The sequence below is a fragment of the Peromyscus leucopus genome, chromosome 2, assembly GCF_004664715.2.
Source record: "Peromyscus leucopus breed LL Stock chromosome 2, UCI_PerLeu_2.1, whole genome shotgun sequence".
Taxonomy (NCBI): Eukaryota; Metazoa; Chordata; class Mammalia; order Rodentia; family Cricetidae; genus Peromyscus; species Peromyscus leucopus.
The window spans coordinates 123,793,645-123,812,303 of NC_051064.1; the positions used below are offsets into that span (position 1 = coordinate 123,793,645).

Consider the following 18,659-nt stretch of genomic DNA (forward strand, 5'->3'; position numbering starts at 1 on the left):
ATTTTTGAGGGTTTTTTTTTTTTTTTCTCAAATTCATGTTGTAATACTTGAATTCTAGTCTCGGCTTGTCTGAATACTGAGATCACAAGGCCTATGCCATGCTTGGCTTTTTGTTATTAATAATTTTGAGACAGGGTCTCATTGGGTAGCCCTGGTTGACATGGAACTAAACTATCTATAGAACAGCCTGGACTGGAATTCACTGTCCTTGAATGCTGGGATCAGAGGTGTGAGCCGCCATGCCTGTCTTTAAAAAAAAAAAAAAAAAAAAAAAAAATGCATCTGCTGGTGAAAACCAGGGTAGAGAGTTGCCTGGGTGGTTAAGATCACTTGTTGCACTTGAGGACCTGGATTTGAGTCCCAGCACCCACATGGGGCCTCACAACCTTGTGTAATTCTGGTTCTGGAGATCCATCATCTGGCCTCAGGACACCAGGAACACACGTGACAGGCAGACATCCGTGCAGGCGGAACACGGGTACACATACTTTAAAGATGAAAGCCATGCTAAGAATCGTACATGAAACTGCTGCCCCTTCTCCCTCTCGCTTGTGTTAAAACTGGTTGATTTTCCCATCACCGGGACAAAATGCCCAACAGGAGCATCTCCAGGGAGGACATGGCGGAGCAGCAGCCGACGGTCAGAGCCCTGAGCCAGCACTGGGGCAGACATCACCTTCAAAGCCCACTCTAGTGACTCAGGTGTGGCTGAGTCCCTGTACCACAAAGACCCCCCCCCCCTTCCCAGAACAGTGCCCTTAGCTGAGGAACACACTTTCAGAACTGGGAAAACTTCCAGTCCAAACCATAACAACCAATTCTGGAAAATCCTTGGGGTTTTCTGCTTTTATTTTTTTTTCCCCAGATACAAATAGAAACATGTCCTTATTTCTCCTCTATTCTTGCTTAAAACCTAAAACATTATGAAAAATATTCTTTTCTCACTTGCCTTATCTGTGTAGCAGCCTCTGGAATTCAGTCCACAGCAGGTCTAGTTGTTGATGTAACAACCGTCTTATTAAATAAGAAACACAAAACAATGTAAAAGAGAAAGCCGAGAGGTCAGAGCTCAGAGCTAAATCTCACCCTTCCTTCTGCTGTCCCAGCTTCGCGAAAAGAGACCTACCTCCTGTCGGTTCGTTTTTTTAAAGTATGTTGTTCTGCCTTCTCATTGGTTGTAAACCCAACACATGACTGCCTCGTCACTGTCTGAATGTACAGCCCCCTAGGTCTTAAAGGCATATGTCTCCAATGCTGACTGTATCCCTGAACACACAGAGATCTTATGGGATTAAAGGCGTGTGCCACCACCGCCACACTCTTGCTATGGCTCTAATAGCTCTGACCCCCAGACAACTTTATTTATTAACATACAATCAAAATAATATTTCAGTACAATTAGATTACCACCACACTAGGTGTCTTCCCTTTTCCTAGTCCACAGGTAGACTGGCCGTCATTGGTTCGGCCGGGGCCCTGTGCATGGTTTTTGTGGGCAGTTTCTGTTAGAATAATACACAATATGCACATTGAGAGCTCGGTGTGAGGATTTAGCCAGAGTTCCTCCCCTGAGGTGTAAACAATGTCTGTTCTCTCCTTATGAGGTCCCCATTATCAAGTGGAAGTAGGATTCTACCAATTCACCCCGGGCTTCCTTACAGAGCCTGGGTGAGGGATTATTGACAGGAGGGTGGGCGTCTCCAAACAGCTGCAATGGAGAGTTTACCAAGCATGGATGGCTTCCCTACAGTCACAGAGATGGACACCCTCCCTTCAACCTTCCCCAATCTGTCTATCTAGTACCTCCTGAGAATCTGAGCCCACAAGGTCACATGCAATTGCAGAATTGCATACAGATGGCATTTGTGTGTGTGTGTGTGTGTGTGTGTGTGTGTGTGTGTGTGTGTGTGTGTATGTGATTTTCCAGGTCCCCTCCAGATTGAAGGTGATTAAGTCTTACAGCTGATCGGATGAAGAAGGCGGCTGTTTCGCTCAGAGGAAATGTGTTCTACAAAGTCTACAGGGTAAATTCCTAGAATTAGAATTACTGGGTCAAAGGGTCAAATTACTGGAAAGAAGCAGGCTGTGGTAGCACGTGATTTTAATCCCACCACTTTGGAGGCAGAGGCAGGTGGATCTCTGATTTTGAGACCAACCTGGTCTACAGAGTGAGTTCCAGGATGGCCAGGGCTACACAGAATCTGTCTCAAAAAAAGATTTGTTTTAAATTTTATGTGCTGTGTGTGCACACCAAGTATGGGTGCCTGAGCAGGCCAGAAGAGGGTGTTGGATCCTCTGGAGCTGGAGTTCCAAGCAACTGTCTTATTTTACCTTTGAGACGGTTTTATTGTGTAGCCTCAAGCTAGCTGAAATTCTCCTGCCTTAGCCTTTCAAGTATACAGGTGTGCCACTACCACCTTTCAAACTTTTTTTTTTTTTTTTGAGACAGGGTTTCTCTGTGTAGCTTTGCACCTTTCCTGGAACTCACTTGGTAGCCCAGGCTGGCCTCGAACTCACAGAGATCCACCTGGCTCTGCCTCCCGAGTGCTGGGATTAAAGGCGTGCGCCACAACCGCCCGGCATCCTTTCAAACTTTTTTAAACTTTATTTTTAATTGTGTGTTTGTGCAAACACATGAATGTGGAAGCCACTAGTGTCTAATCCCACTGGAGCTGGGGTGACAGGTGGTTCTGAACTCGGCCCTCTGGAAGAGCATTATGTGCTCTTAGGGCTGAACCATCTCTCCAGCCCTTCACCTTTCCAATGTCACATTCGTCGTCCCCTTGTCGGAGCTGGGCATGGGAGCCCCAGGCATGCTGCGTACACAGATTCGCCACTAGCTGAGCCGAAGACTTAATCCAAGATCCTGCGTGTCTTTGGGTATTAGACATTGTGTGATATCCGAGGCACACAAACGTTTCTCTTGGTTTATCAGGCTGTTGTTTTTATTATTTTACTTTGTTTATAATGCATTTTTGCTGTGTGAAAACTTGCTTTTACGTAATTAAACTTTTATCTATGTAGACCAGGCTGACCTGGGATTCACAGAAGTCCGCCTGCCTCTGTCTCCAAAGTCCTGGAATTAAAGGTGTGTAACACCATCACTAGCTGGTTTGGGTTTTGTTTTGTTTTCTTTTCTTTTTAAGACAGGACCTCATCTAACCCAGGCTGGTCTGAAACTCACTATGTAGTGGAGAATGACCTTGAACTGCTGATTCTCTCACCTCCATCTCCTAACTGCTGGAGTTACAAGTAGGTGCCTCCATGCCTGTTTTCTTTTTTGTTGTTTTGTTGTTTATTTTTTGAGGCCGGCTTTATCTCTGTATGGTTTTTTGAGGCAGGGTTTCTCTGTGTAGCCCTAGCTATCCTGGAACTCACTCCATTGACCGTTCTGGCCTCGAACTCACAGAGATCCACCTGCCTCGGCTGAGATAAAAAGGCGGGTGCCACCGCTGGGCTGCTGTTTGTAAGACAGGGTCTGACTTTGTAGTTAGGCCAAAGATTACTGATGTACCTTGCAGTTTCCAAGTAGCCTCTAGAGGGCAGTACCACCCCACTGAGAGTCTGGTCCTGGGCAAGCACATCCTGCCCCAGGACTTTGCAATGTTGACTTCTGCCTCTATGTGAGTCTTCCCCACCTCATGGCTTTATGGCTTCCTGCTCTTGGCTGCTGTCTGCCTGTGGTCTTCAGTGGCTCCCCTAGACTTCGACATGGACCCCTTAGACTTCTCAGATGAAAGCCACCTGTTCCCCTTCTCCACACTTCCCGTTTTAGCAGACACTACCACCCAGCTTGCTTGGGGCTCATTGTCTTGGGGCTCATTCTTGGCATTCATCTGGGCCCAGCTGCCCCCCTACCCTCCACCCCTACCACACAGTTCCCCAAGGTGCTCTTTTGTCTCCAGGATGGCCTCTGTCTCCTGCTAGTTTGGTCGGAGCCTTCTTTTTGTTGTGGCTTAGACAGGCTCCTACTAGGTAGCCCTGGATAGCCTGAGACTTACTCCATAGCCCAGGCTGGCCATGAGTTTGCCAACCTGCCTCTACTTCCCAAGTCCTGGGATTAAAGGCAAGTGCTATCATGCCTGGACAGATAATTTTTCCCCTCAATTTTAATTTTAATAATAAAAAAATAACATATTTACAGTCAGGTGGTGGTGGCGCACACCTTTAATCCCAGCACTCAGGAGGCAGAAGCAGGTGCATCGAGGCCAGCCTGGTCTACAGAGTGAGTTCTAGGACAGCCAGAGCTACACAGAGAAACCCTGCCTTGAAAAAACAAAAAATAAAAATATTTTCACTTGTTAACTATTGTGTGTGTGATGTGGGGCACACATGTCATGATGTCCGTGTGGATGTCAGCCGATAACTCTGGAGTCGGTTCGTTCCTGGCACCTTCATGTGGGTGCCGGGGAGAGAACTCGTCATCAGACTCAGAGAGTGTTTCAGCCTTTGAGCTGTCCTGTCAGACCTCGGCATTTTGTTTGGAGGAAGTTTCGTGAACCCTGGACTGGCTTCAAACTCGCCTTGTAGCTGAGAATGGTCTTGTAACAGCCGATCCTTTAGCTTCCCAAGGCCAGAGAACGGTGTTTGGTGTCCCTCTAGGCAGTGCCTCTCACTGAATCCACAGCTCTCCATTTCATCTAGCTCTCGGGCTGCCCATCTCCACCCCTACCCCAGGGCTGAGGTTGCAGACATGTGTCCGACTTCGTACACAGGCACTGGAGATTCAGACTCCACACCCCCTGCTTGCAGTGAGGGCCCTGTACCCCAGGCTCTCTACAGTCATCTTTGGGGTGACCCTTCCCCACTAGGTTACGTTTCCCCATGGTGGGGACCTCCACAAGGAGGTCCACATAGCTAGTATTTGCTGAATAAATAAGAAGAGAAACCAGTGTTAAACGATCAGAACCACCCTCTTTAGCCTGCCTCACCGCTGAGTGAAGGAAGGACCAGGTGAGGCTAACGCACCCCCAGAGCCTGAGCCAGCCGCCAGAGGGCTGTGCAGACACGCTTTAAGGACCGGGAGCAGAGTGCAGGGAGACCGTGCTTATTCCTCCCAAGCCTCTCCGAGGCCAGCTGGGCCCAAACGCCAGTGGCTTCCAGTTCTTCCTGACTTACGCAAAGCAGACCGACTGGGTAGTGAGCTCTGCGTGTCTGGGGAGGCCCAAAGGCCCCACTATCTTGAAGCAGGTTGAAGTAGGTCACCCTGCCCCTGCTCTGGCTAGAAGCCTTGTGCAAGGTCTAGAGAGGGTTCTCTGTAGTCAGATTCCGAGTGCGGATGAGGATCCCTGAGGTTTTCAGGCCCTCACGCTTTCCTTCTCTTTGATTCCTGATTTTTCTGCTCTGCCGTCAAGGCCCAGAGCCACAAACATAAGAAGCCAAAGCAGGTGGTCACAGCTGCCTGGCACAGGTGCTCTCTAGTCTCTGCTTTTGACCCTGAGTTCGGGAAGGAGGAGGTAGCCTCGTGAGCGCTGGTGCTGGGGGTGTCCTGTGAAGCAAGCTGGCGTGGGCCTGAACCCTTTGGCTTCCTTGGGAACAGTTCCTGCAAAGTACAGCCTGGCCTGTCACGCTCTGGGCACTTTCCCAGGGGTAGCTGGGGCCTGGAGCCAATACAAGAGTCCCCCTCCTTGCCACGGGCCGCTGTGCCTAGCCATCGGCTTTCCCAGGCGTGGCCTGTCACAACCTGTCTTGGCCATCTGTGGCTCCTGAGCAGTGTTTGTCATTTGTTTTTGATAACCCTGGGTTTTGTAGTGACCTCCAGCTAGGTCCCCGAGGTGGCAGCTGGGACAGACCTAACCTTCCTGAGGCTGAGACTTTGGGGAGACCCCTCCCCTACGTGCTCAGTGCTGGAAGGTTGAAATCAAAACTGGGAGAAATGCTCTCTGTTTCCTACTGGCCAGACAGGGAACCAGGTTGGCCAGGCCGGTTTCTGCTCGCACATACTGGTGCTGTAGCTAACGGCTGTCTCTGGTCAGTCTCACAACATGTCCTCTCCTCATTCACCCCCTGACGCCACGACAGAATGTTTCTCCCATGGGATATACACGTCCCCTTCGGAACCGTCAAACACACACAAGCCAGAGTTGTTTCTCCGCCACCCCTCCCGAGTCCTGCCCGGAAACGGCAGCCTGCAGGAGGCTGGCCTTGCTCCCTTCTCGCCATGCCCTGTGGTATCTCGTGTGGACGGGCTGAGCCCCCCCAGTCACCAGGGAACCTCGTCCCCACCCGCGGCCACCTGATCCAGTGTCTGTTTTGAAATCAAGAGCCTGCGGGTGGGGCTGTTGCTCTCAGGATGTGTTCTCATCTAGGGTCCCAGGGTAAACCTGGAGGGGAGGAGAGAAGCCTGCTGCCCTGGCCTTGGTGGCTCTGGAGCAGCCCAGGTTGGTACACTGGGCTTTCACACATTAGGTTGACTTGGGCCGTGTTCATTGATTTAGAGCCCAGCAGGACCTGGCTTTTGGTTTTGTTTTGTTTGGTCTTTTTTTTTTTTGAGACAGGGTTTCTCTTCTCTGTGTATGTAGCCTTGCCTGTCCTGGAACTCACTCTGTAGACCAGATCGCCTCAAACTCACAGAGGTCCTCCTGCCTCTGCCTCCAGAGTGCTGGGATTAAAGGCATGCGCCACCACTGCCTGGCTGTGGGCCAATCTTGAGACCATGCTCAATGAGGCACCCGCTGCCTGCTGGGGAGCCTGTCCTGTGGAGAGGAGGCAGAAATCAAGGCATAGACAGACTACTGTTCAAATTTGTTTTAAAAATATTTACTATCACAAAATTTTAAAGTCCATTATATACTGAATTGGTTCACCAGCAGTGTACAGTACAACTCTAACTTTCTAAGTTACCCACATAGCCCGTGAGGACATGTATACCCAGGCTCCAAGAAGAAACCAGAGGACTATTAACCTGGTTAGCTAGACGGTGGAATTGCGGGACTTATAGTCTATTCTTTAAGTTTTAAATTTAAAATTAATTTAAAAAACATTCCCCAGTATATATGTAAGTTTCCTACATAAAGAAGTTTTTTTTTTTTTTTTTGAGACAGGGTTTCTCTGTGTAAAGGCCTTGACTGTACTAGAACTCGCTCTGTAGACCAGGCTGGCCTCCAACACAGAGATCCTCCTGCCTCTGCCTCCCAAGTTCTGGGATTAAAGGTGTGTGCCACACTGCCTGGCTGGGAAGAATTTTTTTAAATGAGCTCCCCCCCCAGTAAGAAGAAAGACTTCGCCCACGAGGACAGAGTTGGTGCCACAGGTTAGGGCCACACCTATCATGTCTCCTCCCTAGGAACCCTAGTGCTACAGCTTGGCCCTTTTCACATCTCACTCGGAGATGGTTTGGGGTAAGTATAACAAAGCCATGTAGCCCTGGCTGTCCTGGAACTTACTCTGTAACCCAGGCTGGCCTCGAACTCACAGAGTTTGTATTTGTATTTGTTGTTCAATACAGCAGCAGGGGTACATTCTGGGAGAAGAAGATGGCATTGCTAGGCAGGCTGGCCTGGGCCGCACTGCCAAGTCCATTTAAAATGAGATACTATCAGTCGGCAGTGGAGGCACACACCTTTTTTTTTTTTTTTTGGTTTTTCGAGACGGGTTTCTTTTTTGCGCATTCTGGACTCATTGGTGCCAGCGGCCGAACACAGAGATCACCTGCTCGCCCAGTGCGGAAGCGTGCGCCACCCCCCCTGGCACACACCTTTAATCCAGGAGGCAGAGGCAGGCAGATCTCTGTGAGTTTGAGATCAGCCTGGGTTACAGAGTGAGTTCCAGAACAGCCAGGGCTACACAGAGAAACCCTGTCTCAAAAAACCGAGTGAGAGAGTAAGGAGGGAGGGAGGGAGAGAGGGAGGAGAGAGAGAGAGAGAGAGAGAGAGAGAGAGAGAGAGAGAGAGAGAGAGAGAGAAAGAGAGAGAGACTACACACACCTCCGCAAGTGGCCGGTGCTGAGGGCTCTGAGCACATCTGAGCCTTGGGTGAGGGGGCTCACAAGGGCAGGTCTAACCCAGCACCCAAAGGGCCTGGGTTAGCACTGAGGCCTGGGCAGGGGTCATTGTCACAGAGCCAGGGCCAAGGCTTGATGGCAGCTCTGTTCTGCTCCACTCCAAACCTGAGCCCTCTGCCTCTCCTGGAAACTGTAGGGGGTTTCTCCACAGTGCACCTCCTACTTTTCTGCATCTGGACACGGGCACAGCACTGTACCCAGCCGGCATCCAGATGTGCTGGGCTGCAGCCGTGACGATGTCATGAGGGTCTGTCCCCCACACAGGTGGCCCTGCTTTTGTGTCCTGTGGTGTTGTCTTATTTTTGCCCCTAGGGGCCTTCAGTGAAGGTCTATTTTGCTTCTAACGTGTGACCTGGGTGGTCAGAGATCACCATTAAACCAGATGGTCTTGGTGACAATGCTGATGTCCCAGGTGCTTTGTCTCTCTCTTCTCTAAGTTCTTTCCATTTGGTGCCATCCACGACTGCCTGGTTGGCTGATGGTGTCAGCTGTCGGGGCACTGAGAGGCTGTGATCGCCAGGCGGTTTACTTTGCTGTGGGACGAAGTCACACAGTGGCCCCATGCTCCTGCTCTGCATTGTGACAGTAGAGAGGTGGCATCTTCCATTCATTTCACAAACACGGGTGCTCCTGACCAAGCCAGGCTAATGCTGGTACTGACGAGCTAAACATTGATGGCTCTACCTCCTACTCGGTGCAGGGAGGTTTGCCGGATAAGGTTGTGAGACCCATGGCCAAGCCTTTGAGAGGAAATGGCCAAGGAAGCAGACAGGTCCCCTGGCGGGAAGAACCCATGGAATGAAAAAAACAAAAACAAAAAAAAACTGCTCCAATTTAGATCTGGGATATCCCCAACAGCCTGGGGACCCGAGGCTTAGTCCCAGGCTCAGGAGCTGGAGGCAGCTGTGTCTAAGGAGGAGGTTTTTCTGGTCACGGGGCATGTGTCATTGTAGGAGCGTCTGGGACTCAATCTACGTTTTCCTTTCTTCAGCTTCCTGTCCACCATGAGATGAGTGGCTTCGTCCCGCCCTGCTCTTTGCCACAGTTTGTGGCCTCCCCACCAGCCAAAAGCGGTGGGGCCAGCTAACCACAGACCGCTGAAGCTGTGAGTCAAGAGAAACCTTTTCCTGCTTCAAACTGATTGTCTCCGGCATTTTGTTACAATAACAGAAAGCCAGCTTCGCGTTACAGATGGGAGATTTAAGCTTGGGTAAGAAAGGTCGTTTGTCCAGACACTAAGCAAGTCAGTGTCCTGACATTCAGGCTAAGGCCTTGTGCAATCCCAGCCAGCCTTTGTTCGAAGCCCCGAAGCTTTTATTTTATTTATTTTTTTGTTTTGTTTTTTAAAGATTTATTTACTTTTATTCTTATGTACATGAGTGTTTGGCCTGCATGTATGTCTGTGCACCACATGTGTGCAGGAGCCATTGGAAGTCAGAAGAGGGCATTGGATCCTCTGAAACTGGAGTTACAGACCACTGTAAGCTGCCCTGTGGGTGCTGGGAATTGAATCCTCTGGAAGATCAGCCAGTTGAAGCTCTTGGGGAAGTTACCATCTTGCACATCTTCTGGGCTCATTCTTTGTATACATGGAAGGGTCCCCTCCTCTGGCCTGGGTGTCACACAGGACACCCTCCCAGGTCGAAGGGGAGGGAGAGGCTGCTGTCCCGCAGCATGGCCCCAGTCTCATCCCTCCAGCCTCCTTCTGGCCGCTGGTCCCACCCTCCGGGAGGGAGGCCCGTTCAGGGGTGCAGTGTGAACTCCACGGAGTGCATCCCTGGGCACCTGGGTGGGTCCACCTCCGCTGGGTGTGTCTCTAGATGGGGATGGGCCCAGGACCTGCTCTTAATGACACAGTTTGGGCAGCTGGCCTCTGTTCCCGCAGGTAAATTACAGGCTTTAGCAAGTCAGAAATCAAATAAACACTCCAGCTCCCAGCGGCTGCTCCAGGGGCAGCAGTGGTTTCTGAGCCTCCCCACCCAACTCTGCCTAATTACCACCTGTCAGTCCCCTGGGACAGGGCCTTTTCTTTGACTCACAGGTCCCAGAAACAGGATGGGGCTGCTGGGCCCCCAGGGTGACGCCAGCTTGGTGACCAACCTGTTCTTAGTTCCCAGACACAAGCAAAGGCTGACACGCCTCCCCTTTGCCCCACGCCTGGCTGGAGGGCTGTCTAGTTACTGTGCCCTGGGTGGAATGGACGGGTCTTCCTGGAGGAAAAGGAAAGCCAAGTCCTTTCCTCTCAGGAGCTGCTGGTGGCCATCTGCAGGTCTGTGCTGAGGATGTGGGGGGGCTGTCCAGGGGCAGCGCGAGACGCTGGGAGGGAGATCACTGACGCAGGCCATCAGCTAGGAGAAGAAGCAGGGGCATGGACTGTGAGCCAGCCTGGGGCAGCCACTTCAGCTGTGTTCAGAGTTTACAAACTTTGTCACGGTGCCCAAATCCCCAAACTGGTCAGCATGGCAGCGGTAGGAGAGGGAACTGCAAGTTCCCAGGGTCCTTTGCTTCTAGGCAGAAGGGCAGGCCCAGGACACGTGTCATGAAATGTCCCTCTCACTTTTACTGAAAGCCATGAAGCCCAGCCAGATGGTTCCTTTTTTCTTTTTCAGAAAGGGTCTCCCTGTGTGGCCTTGAACTCACAGAGGTCCTCCCTGTCTCTCCAGAGCTGGCATTAATGGCCTGCGTTACCACGCCTGCCTCTGCCTACTCTTTTTCTAACAAGCTAACTCTGGAAGCAGAGCTAGGCCTTGGTCTAAGTGTGCTTCTGTTATACCCAGACACGCCCCCACTGCCACAGGGAATGGTGCGGAGCCCAGATCAGCCAGTTTCAGACTCCAGGGCCACCTCAGACCATCCGGAATCGGCCATTCTGGGCTGGGGATGGTCGAGGAACAGTCTTCCTCTCACGTAGGTCTTCAGTGCTGACCCCAGATCCTCAGTCGGCACAGCTCTGGGATGCCGTGTGCATTCAGTCTGTGCTTGGGGTAGGGGGACCGGGAGAGGGAGGGCCATAGGCCACAAACCCCAAGACGGGGATAGAGGAGCTGGGAAAGGACCAAAATTTTAGCAGGAAGTGGCCAGGGGAAGTAAGGGCCTCCTGCTGCCCCTGTCTGAGCTATGATAGCATAAGAGAGTTTCCTGCCTCTGGAAAGGGGCCTGACCACACCAGCCGGGTAAGGTAGCAGAAGCAGGCGCCTGAGCTGGGTCTCAGTGGCAGCCACAGGCCTTGACCACCATGTTGCGGTGCTTGCGCAGGATGACGTTGTTGCTGCTGTCGTAGTAGAGCACAGAGGTGGCACTCAGTTTGGTGGGCGCGCAGCACGCCTTGGGGACGATGTCTGGCTTCATCAGGTGCACCTGACAGGGAGGGAGGGAGAGGGGACGCAGGCAAGAGCATAAAGGCCTGCCCAGCAAAGCCCCGCTCCCCCTTGCTTCCTTTCCAGGTCTCAGCCCCTCTGACCAGGCAAAGGTCCTTCTCCACCTTCGGCTAGAGCAGCCCCTTCCCTGTGCGTGTGCCCTGCCCACTGACCTCAGAGCACAGCCCAGGCACCTGGCTTGGAGGGACTGATTCACAAACCCATCGGCACTCTCAGCCCCTGGCCCACGGTCACATTCGCTTCTGCCCAGACACAGAAGACAACTTGGCTTGTCCCCAGCACTGGGTACCCAGGGGTGTGTGCCCTCTGAGGTGCCTCTTCTGGAACCTCACTGCCTCACAGCTTCTCTGCACTTTACTACATCCCCAACAGATGTAGAGCTGTGTGTGTGTGTGTGTGTGTGTGTGTGTGTGTGTGTGTGTGTGTGAGAGAGAGAGAGAGAGAGAGAGAGAGAGAGAGAGAGAGAGAGAGAGAGAGACTCTGCAAACTGAGTTAGAAACTCTCATGGGACCAATGCATAAGTTCTAGAATTCTGTCCCATTTGATGTGACCCAGCCTCAGAACTTCTGAGGCAAGGCTGTCTTTGTAGGTGATACATAGAGCCTGCATGGGGTTCCCATTGGCTGGCTGATGGTGCCTGGCTAGCTTTGAGACAGGTATTCATCCATATAGCCATCTCTCTCTCTCTCTCTCTCTCTCTCTCTCTCTCTCTCTCTCTCTCTCTCTCTCTTTTTTCTTTTTTGAGACAGGGTCTTACTGTGTAGTGCTGGCTGTCCTGGAACTTGCTATGTAGACCTGATTGGCCTCGAACTCACAGAGATCCACCTGCCTCTGCCTCCTGAGTCCTGGGATTACACCACCACACAGCCGGGCTTGACTTGCCTCTTTCTGTTGCTGCCCCGGATGCTCCTGATGCGGAAGCCCACACTAGGTTCTCTCTGCCAGCAATGAGCCCCGTTAACCTGGAACCCGTGGTCCCCCTCTCGCTCCCTGTGGCTTTGCTTGTGTTCTCACTCCAGCCTCCCCAGGGGACAGAGATTGTCCTGTCTGCCACTGGGCAGGCCATGAACACTTAGTCGCCAAGCCATTGTCAATGGGGGAAACAGAGGCCAGAGCAAAGTGGGGGAGGAAACAAGGCCTGGGAGGAGCAGGGCTCCCCGGCCCACCAGGGCACTACTGACTGCATGTCTCACTGTCACCCTGGGCGGCTCCTCTCAGGCCCCAGCAAATGCGGTGGCCATGGTGAAAGGATGCCTCAGGGTCAGCTCAAACAGCTCTCTTTAATCCGCCATGCTCACTCCAGGGCATCCCTTGGCCTAGTCTCTTCCTAGATAAACACAAAACCGTGGGACACCAGGATTCCAAGGGAACCATTCCAGAAGAAGGTCTTGACATCAGAGTCAGCAAGGACAAACGCCTGTCAATACAGGCTGCCGTGTTGTCCTGCTAGAACGTGCTCCCACCGCTGAGGATGGCCCAGAATCTAAGGCTACCAGTGCCACCCGCTGGAGGAAGAGTCAGGAAAGAAATGGGGTCAACAACCAGCGGGCAGGGGCAGGGCTCTGGACAGATCTCAGTTGGCTGTGTGCCTGTTTAGCATGCAGGAAGCCGTGGATTTGACCCTCATCATATAAACTAGGCATAACACTGCACACATATAATCCCGGCACCCGGGACTGGAGGCGGGGGCAGCAGAAGTTCATAGTCATCCTTGGTTACATACTGAGCCTGACTCCAGCCTGGATATATGAGGGAAAGGCATCAGGAATGAGCCAAGGTCCAGAAGAGCAGAGAGCCCAAGGGGAGATCCACGGGTGAGGCAGGATGGATGAGCACACCAGAGAGGGTACACCACCCTGTCCACTGGGGACCTGTGCACTGAGGTGACGCAGGTGCCATGGGTGCCCATCTCTTGTATGTGTGCCCAGTGTAGTGGTATTTGCTCCGCCCATGACCTTGGGCTATCTGGCCTGAAGAGGTGTGCTTCTTGCCTTTGTATGTGACCTCTTAAAAGAAAAGGGAGAGGGGGTCACGAGGGCCCGTCTCCCTGCTTCCTGCTTCCTGGTGTGATGGAACGGCTGGGTAGATTCACTCCTGGTCAGATCAGAGGATGACTTCAGCTGTCTACTCGGTTCTGTATTCGTGAGTGTATTTCCTCAATTTATATCCTAATAAATTCCCTAATACTCCTTAAGCAGACTCCTGTGGATTTCTTGCTTTACCCCAGCGTGACCACAGAGTCTGTGGTAGGTCAATGTGGGCCCCACACAGGTTCACAGGCTCCCACTTGGGCATGTGCAGTGCATGTATGCTCAAGTGTCTGCCCACAGATGCTCACGTGAACATCAACTCTTACTGAGGTTCCAGAATCAAACTCTGTAGCTGAGTCTGTAGAAAGTCCCTCTTTGCTGCCATTCTTACCACCACCTGCCCTGGCCCACCCTGCCCCTGCCCCCCTGGGTCCCAGCTGGCCACTGTGGTACTCACCAAGGACTGTAAGATGGCATGGTTGGTGGCATTCATACAGGAGTCCAGTGGGAAGGCACACTCCCCCTCGCAGTAATAGGCTGAGTAGCCCTGGGGGGCGATGACCCAGTCCTGTGGGTGGGAAAGGTGAGTCACATCAGTGTCCTTCCATTGACCATCATCATAGGTCCTGTCACAGGATGACCTGAGCCTGTGAACCCTCATCCCCTCAGTGACCCTCAGCAGGCAGGGCTGGACCCCAGCTCTGTCCTCCACACCTCACCCTCCTCTGCTGTCTCCTCCACAGCTGCCCCCATGCCTCCTGCAGCAGCTGTGGCAGGAAGAGCCCAAAGGCCCTGCCTCAGTTTCCCTGTTGTGCTGACAGTTTACTGGGCAGAGGGCTCAGGTTGCCTCCGTTTTCACGGCTTTTATGCACAACTAAAGGCACAGTAGTAGCTCCACCTCCACCCTGGAGACCCCAGGCTCTGCAGGTGGCATTCAGAGAGGAGAGGCAGAAATTACCAGCCAGCCGAGGTCCCGGAAGCTGACGTAGAGCTCGTGCCTGCGGCAAACATCTCTGCCTCGGGCGCCATGACCATCTGCAGGACAGAAAGGTGCAAGGTCTCCTCAGGGGTCCTGCTCTACGGAGTTGCCATGGTACTCCCGTGGGGGGGGGGCATGGCAGACACATTTACAAATGAAGGACAACAGGAAACTGAACCATTGGGATCACAAGTTCCACTTCTGGATCCCTGCTCACGCCATGACCCAGCTCCACAGTCCTCGGTGGCTCCCCGTCACCACAGGGTGTGGCTGTGCTCTGGGCACACTCGGCTTCTGCTTTCCTCTGCAGACTCTTGATTGCAGCCCACCCTCCCTGCAGGCACAGCCCACCCTCCCTGATGGCACAGCCCACCCTCCCTGACTGACAGGCACAGCCCACCCTCCCTGACGGGCACAGCCCACCCTCCCTGACGGGCACACCAATGAGCTTCATTGGCAGGCCACCACTTTCCTCAGATGAGGGAGGCTCAACCCCACCCTCACCAAAGATCCCCGGGAGTTTGTTGGGATGTGGAAGCTCGTTCGTTTTCTTTGGCTGCCTCCTCTTCAGTGGCCTCGCTGCCCGCGGGGCCCGCACAGGACTCGGGCTGGCCCTGAAGAAGGTGACCAGGAAAGGCTGTCTGGATTGTGGAGCTTGTTGTCCCAGCAGACCGGCCAGGCCAGGATCTATGCTGTGCCCTGGGAGACAGAGACAGAAACACTAGACAGACTGACTGACTTGTGGGGGTGGTGTGGCACCTGTGACCCTCAGTTTCCTCATCTGGGGACCAACCCAAGCACTCTGGCCAGCAGGTCTGAGGGGACAGGGACAGGGACCTCAGTAGCCACAGGCATTCCTGCTGGGGAGAACCTGACAGACGGAAACATTTGACAGGTGTCAGGATTTCCCCCATTAATGTCCTCAGTCGGTCCTCGCTATAACCCAAGTCACAGTCACTTAGAGTCCATTGCTGGGGATGCTCAGGACCCAGACTTCCTTAGTCCGGTGATCTAACACCCAGGTCCCATCTTCATCCTGCACTTTCTGGGGACTCGAGTGTGTGGTTCATGCCACACCAGCTCATGGCAGCCTCTGCAAGGACATCGCTGGGGCTTACTCTCCCAGCACGACGAGCTTGAATATCCATGGGCAGGGCATTCACTGCCCTGATGCCCACTGATGCCCACTACCAAGGCCTCAGGCTGAGCAGGGTCAGAGGTCAGAACAAAGTCCAGGGTTCAGTTCACATCAGGCTCATTCCAGTGCCGGGTGTGTGTTCACCAGGGCAGCTATGGCTTTAAAGAAAGGAAGGGCTTCCGGGAGACAGCCCGGAGCTTGTCCACAGGAAGAGTGGAGCCTTCTGTGGATAACACTCTGTGTAAATAAAATGCTGATTGACCAGTAGCCAGGCAGGAAGTATAGACGGAACAGGCAGAGAGGAGAATCCTGGGAAGTGGAAGGATGAGACAGAGAGATGCTGCCAGCCGCCACCATGAAAAGCGAGTTGTAAGGTACCGGTAAGCCACGAGCCACGTGGCAACATATAGACTAATAGATATGGGTTGATTTAAGATATAAGAACTAGATAACAAGAAGCCTGCCACGGCCATACAGTTTGTAAGCAATATAAGTCTCTGTGCGCTTACTTGGTTGGGTCTGAGCAGCTGTAGGACTGGCAGGTGAGAGAGATTTGTCCTGACTGGGGGCCAGGCAGAACTAGAGAAAACTCCAGCTACAGGACCCTATAAGGGGTGGGGGATCCCCTGATCCATTAAGGACTGCAGATTCCTCTACAGCACAGTCAACCCGGGAGAGCAGAGCCTCCTCCACCAGCTCCGGCTTTGCTGGTGGCCCCGTCAGTGGCCCCGTCAGTGGCCCCTGCCCTTTCTTTTTTATTTTATGTGTATGGTTGTTTTGCCTACATGTATGTCTGTGAACCACATGCATGCAGGGGATTAGATCCCCCTGTGACTTGAGTTACAGATGGTTGTGGGCCATCATGTGGGTACTGGGAATTGAACCCAGGTCCTCTGGAACAGCAACAAGTGCTCTTAACCCCTGAGCCAACTCTTCAGTCCCGCCCTGTCCTTTCTACTACACAAGTAGTGTGTTAAGCTGGTGTGGTGGCACACTCCTGCAACCCGGCATTCAGGCAGAGATCAGGCGGATGAGGAATTCAAGGTCATTCCACTCTACATATTGAGTTGGAGGTCAGTCAAAGGCTGTCATATAAAAGCCTGTTTCAAAAAACAAATAAGGTTCAGCAGGGTGGTATATGCATTTGATTCCAGCACTCGGGAAGCAGAAGCAGGCAGATTTCTATGAATTTGAGGCTAGCCTGGTCTACATAGGTAAGTTCCAGACCCACCAAGGCTATCTCAAAGGAAAAAAAAAATCAACCAACCTTACAAACAACTAAAAATTAAAAATACAAACCAAATCAAACCAAATAAAAATGGGTAAACAGTATAATAACCACAAAGGGGTAAAAAACGTTCAAGAAGGAAGAGTAACCATTAATTCCAGAGCTCCAGAGCTCCCATTTCATATCTGGGCTTCTTCCGTTCTGTTGGTTTAAGTGGTAGCAGTCCTTAGCACTGCAAACCTTCCCCATTGTTAGAATAGTTCTCCACAATAACCAGGCACACGCAGCAGCTGGCTTTGGGAGGGCTCACCTCCCACCAGGCAGTCAGGTTCCTTTCTGGAGTCAGGACAGGACTCAGAACCCTTTCCCTTTGTGTCTGTGTGAGATTCCTTACACCAAAGCCCAACAACGCTCACGTTATAGATCATTACACACAGCGCTGATGTTCAGCTGACATGTTACAAGCACCGATGTGTGCACACATGTACATGCATTATGTGCATATATAAAACCTCAGACACTAATGTGGCTCGGACACTAGTATGGCTCCTTGTCCCAGGTTCCACCCACTGATGAAAGAAATGTAAAAGAACCCAAAGGGCTGAGGTGAGGCCACAGCTCAGTAGCAGAGCGCCTGTCTAGTAAGCCGGAGCCTTAGATATAATCCCCACACAAAACTGTAACGAAACAGAACACACTCACGTGCACACTCAGGTCTGTTTGCTCCGCTTGCACTCTTACCAGGCCCTTATTACACATGGAGTCAAGGCCACTGTCTGCCCGTGGTGGACAGTCCACTCAAAGGTCAGCCCTTCAAGCAGCTGGACTCCCACAGATGTCCACCAGGCACTTGAAAGAAAACTCCTCATTACAGCCTTTGACCTGACTTCACCTGCCACTAACAAATGTGCTAGGCTCCTGAGACCCCATCCCAGGACCGAGGCTCAGAGCTGTGGGGCTGCAGGCTGGCCCTGAGAAGAGACTCAGATGAGGGCAGGCAGGAAGGATGGGGCCCAGAATGAAGACGTTGGGAAGCAGGCGCTGTGAGGAGGCAGATCCTCAGGCACAGAGGGAAAGACAGGGAAGGCCCCAGGGCCATGCACGGGAGGATGGAGCAGCTGTGAGCAGGAAGGGTGGTGAGAGCCGCAGTGTCAGGCCCTATGAATGACACAAGGGGCGGGCTGGGACCAGGACAGGCCCTGTGTCCCTGCCACTTACCGTGGAGTCCCAGTGCCCGGCTTCTTTGGAACCCAGAGGCCGTCAGTGTTCCAGGCTCAGGCACACTGGTTTTCCCTTGATGTCGCTGGTCTTCCAGGCTCGGCTGGACAGAGCAGGCCTTGACTGAACTCCTCAAAGCTAGCCTGCAAGTGTGCTAGAGGCCTCTGGAGGCTCTCAAGGCACGGGGAGCTGGACCAGAACCCATGGATGCAGCTAAGTCAAGGTTCCCATTTTACAGGCACACAAACTAAGACCAGAGACGGCATCAGCTGTTCAAGGCCTGGAGCAAGCAGCTGCAGAGTCAAGCAAATCCCACCCTGCCCAGCACAAGGCAGAGACCGAGTGAGCTGGAGCGGAAGCCCAGAGGGACGGACGCTGCTCTTCTCCGAGTTCTGGATCCGATAGGCCTGGAGAAGCTGCTCACTGCCCAAAGCAGAGCGCACCTTCCCTACAGCTCTGCTCCTTGACCCCATCACCAGCTAGGACCCCTCGGGGAGAAGGCCACCAGGCTTCCCAGCTCTGGACAGAAAAGCATGTCTGGAGGCATGCTATCTCAGGGCGTGCGCGCACGCACGCACGCACGCACGCACGCACGCACGCACACACACACACACACACACACACACACACACCCTCTATAACTCTCTTCACTTCCCTTGTGAGATTACAAATTCAGAAGGAGAGACC

General features: G+C 52.7%; 1 protein-coding gene across 1 annotated transcript in view; it reads right to left on the reverse strand.

Annotated features, from left to right (window-relative positions):
• Positions 1 to 10,739: 10,739 nt before the first annotated feature.
• LOC114681165 (bone morphogenetic protein 8A) overlaps positions 10,740 to 18,659 on the reverse strand; it is a 29,800-nt gene continuing 21,880 nt past the window's right edge. Inside the window, exons 4-7 of the mRNA XM_037202916.1 lie at positions 14,893 to 15,087; positions 14,368 to 14,444; positions 13,867 to 13,977; positions 10,740 to 11,359 (exon numbers count right to left, since the gene is read on the reverse strand). Of these exons, the coding sequence (XP_037058811.1) occupies positions 11,210 to 11,359; positions 13,867 to 13,977; positions 14,368 to 14,444; positions 14,893 to 15,087 (533 nt within the window). The 3' untranslated portion in view covers positions 10,740 to 11,209. The remainder of the gene's footprint in view (positions 11,360 to 13,866; positions 13,978 to 14,367; positions 14,445 to 14,892; positions 15,088 to 18,659) is intronic.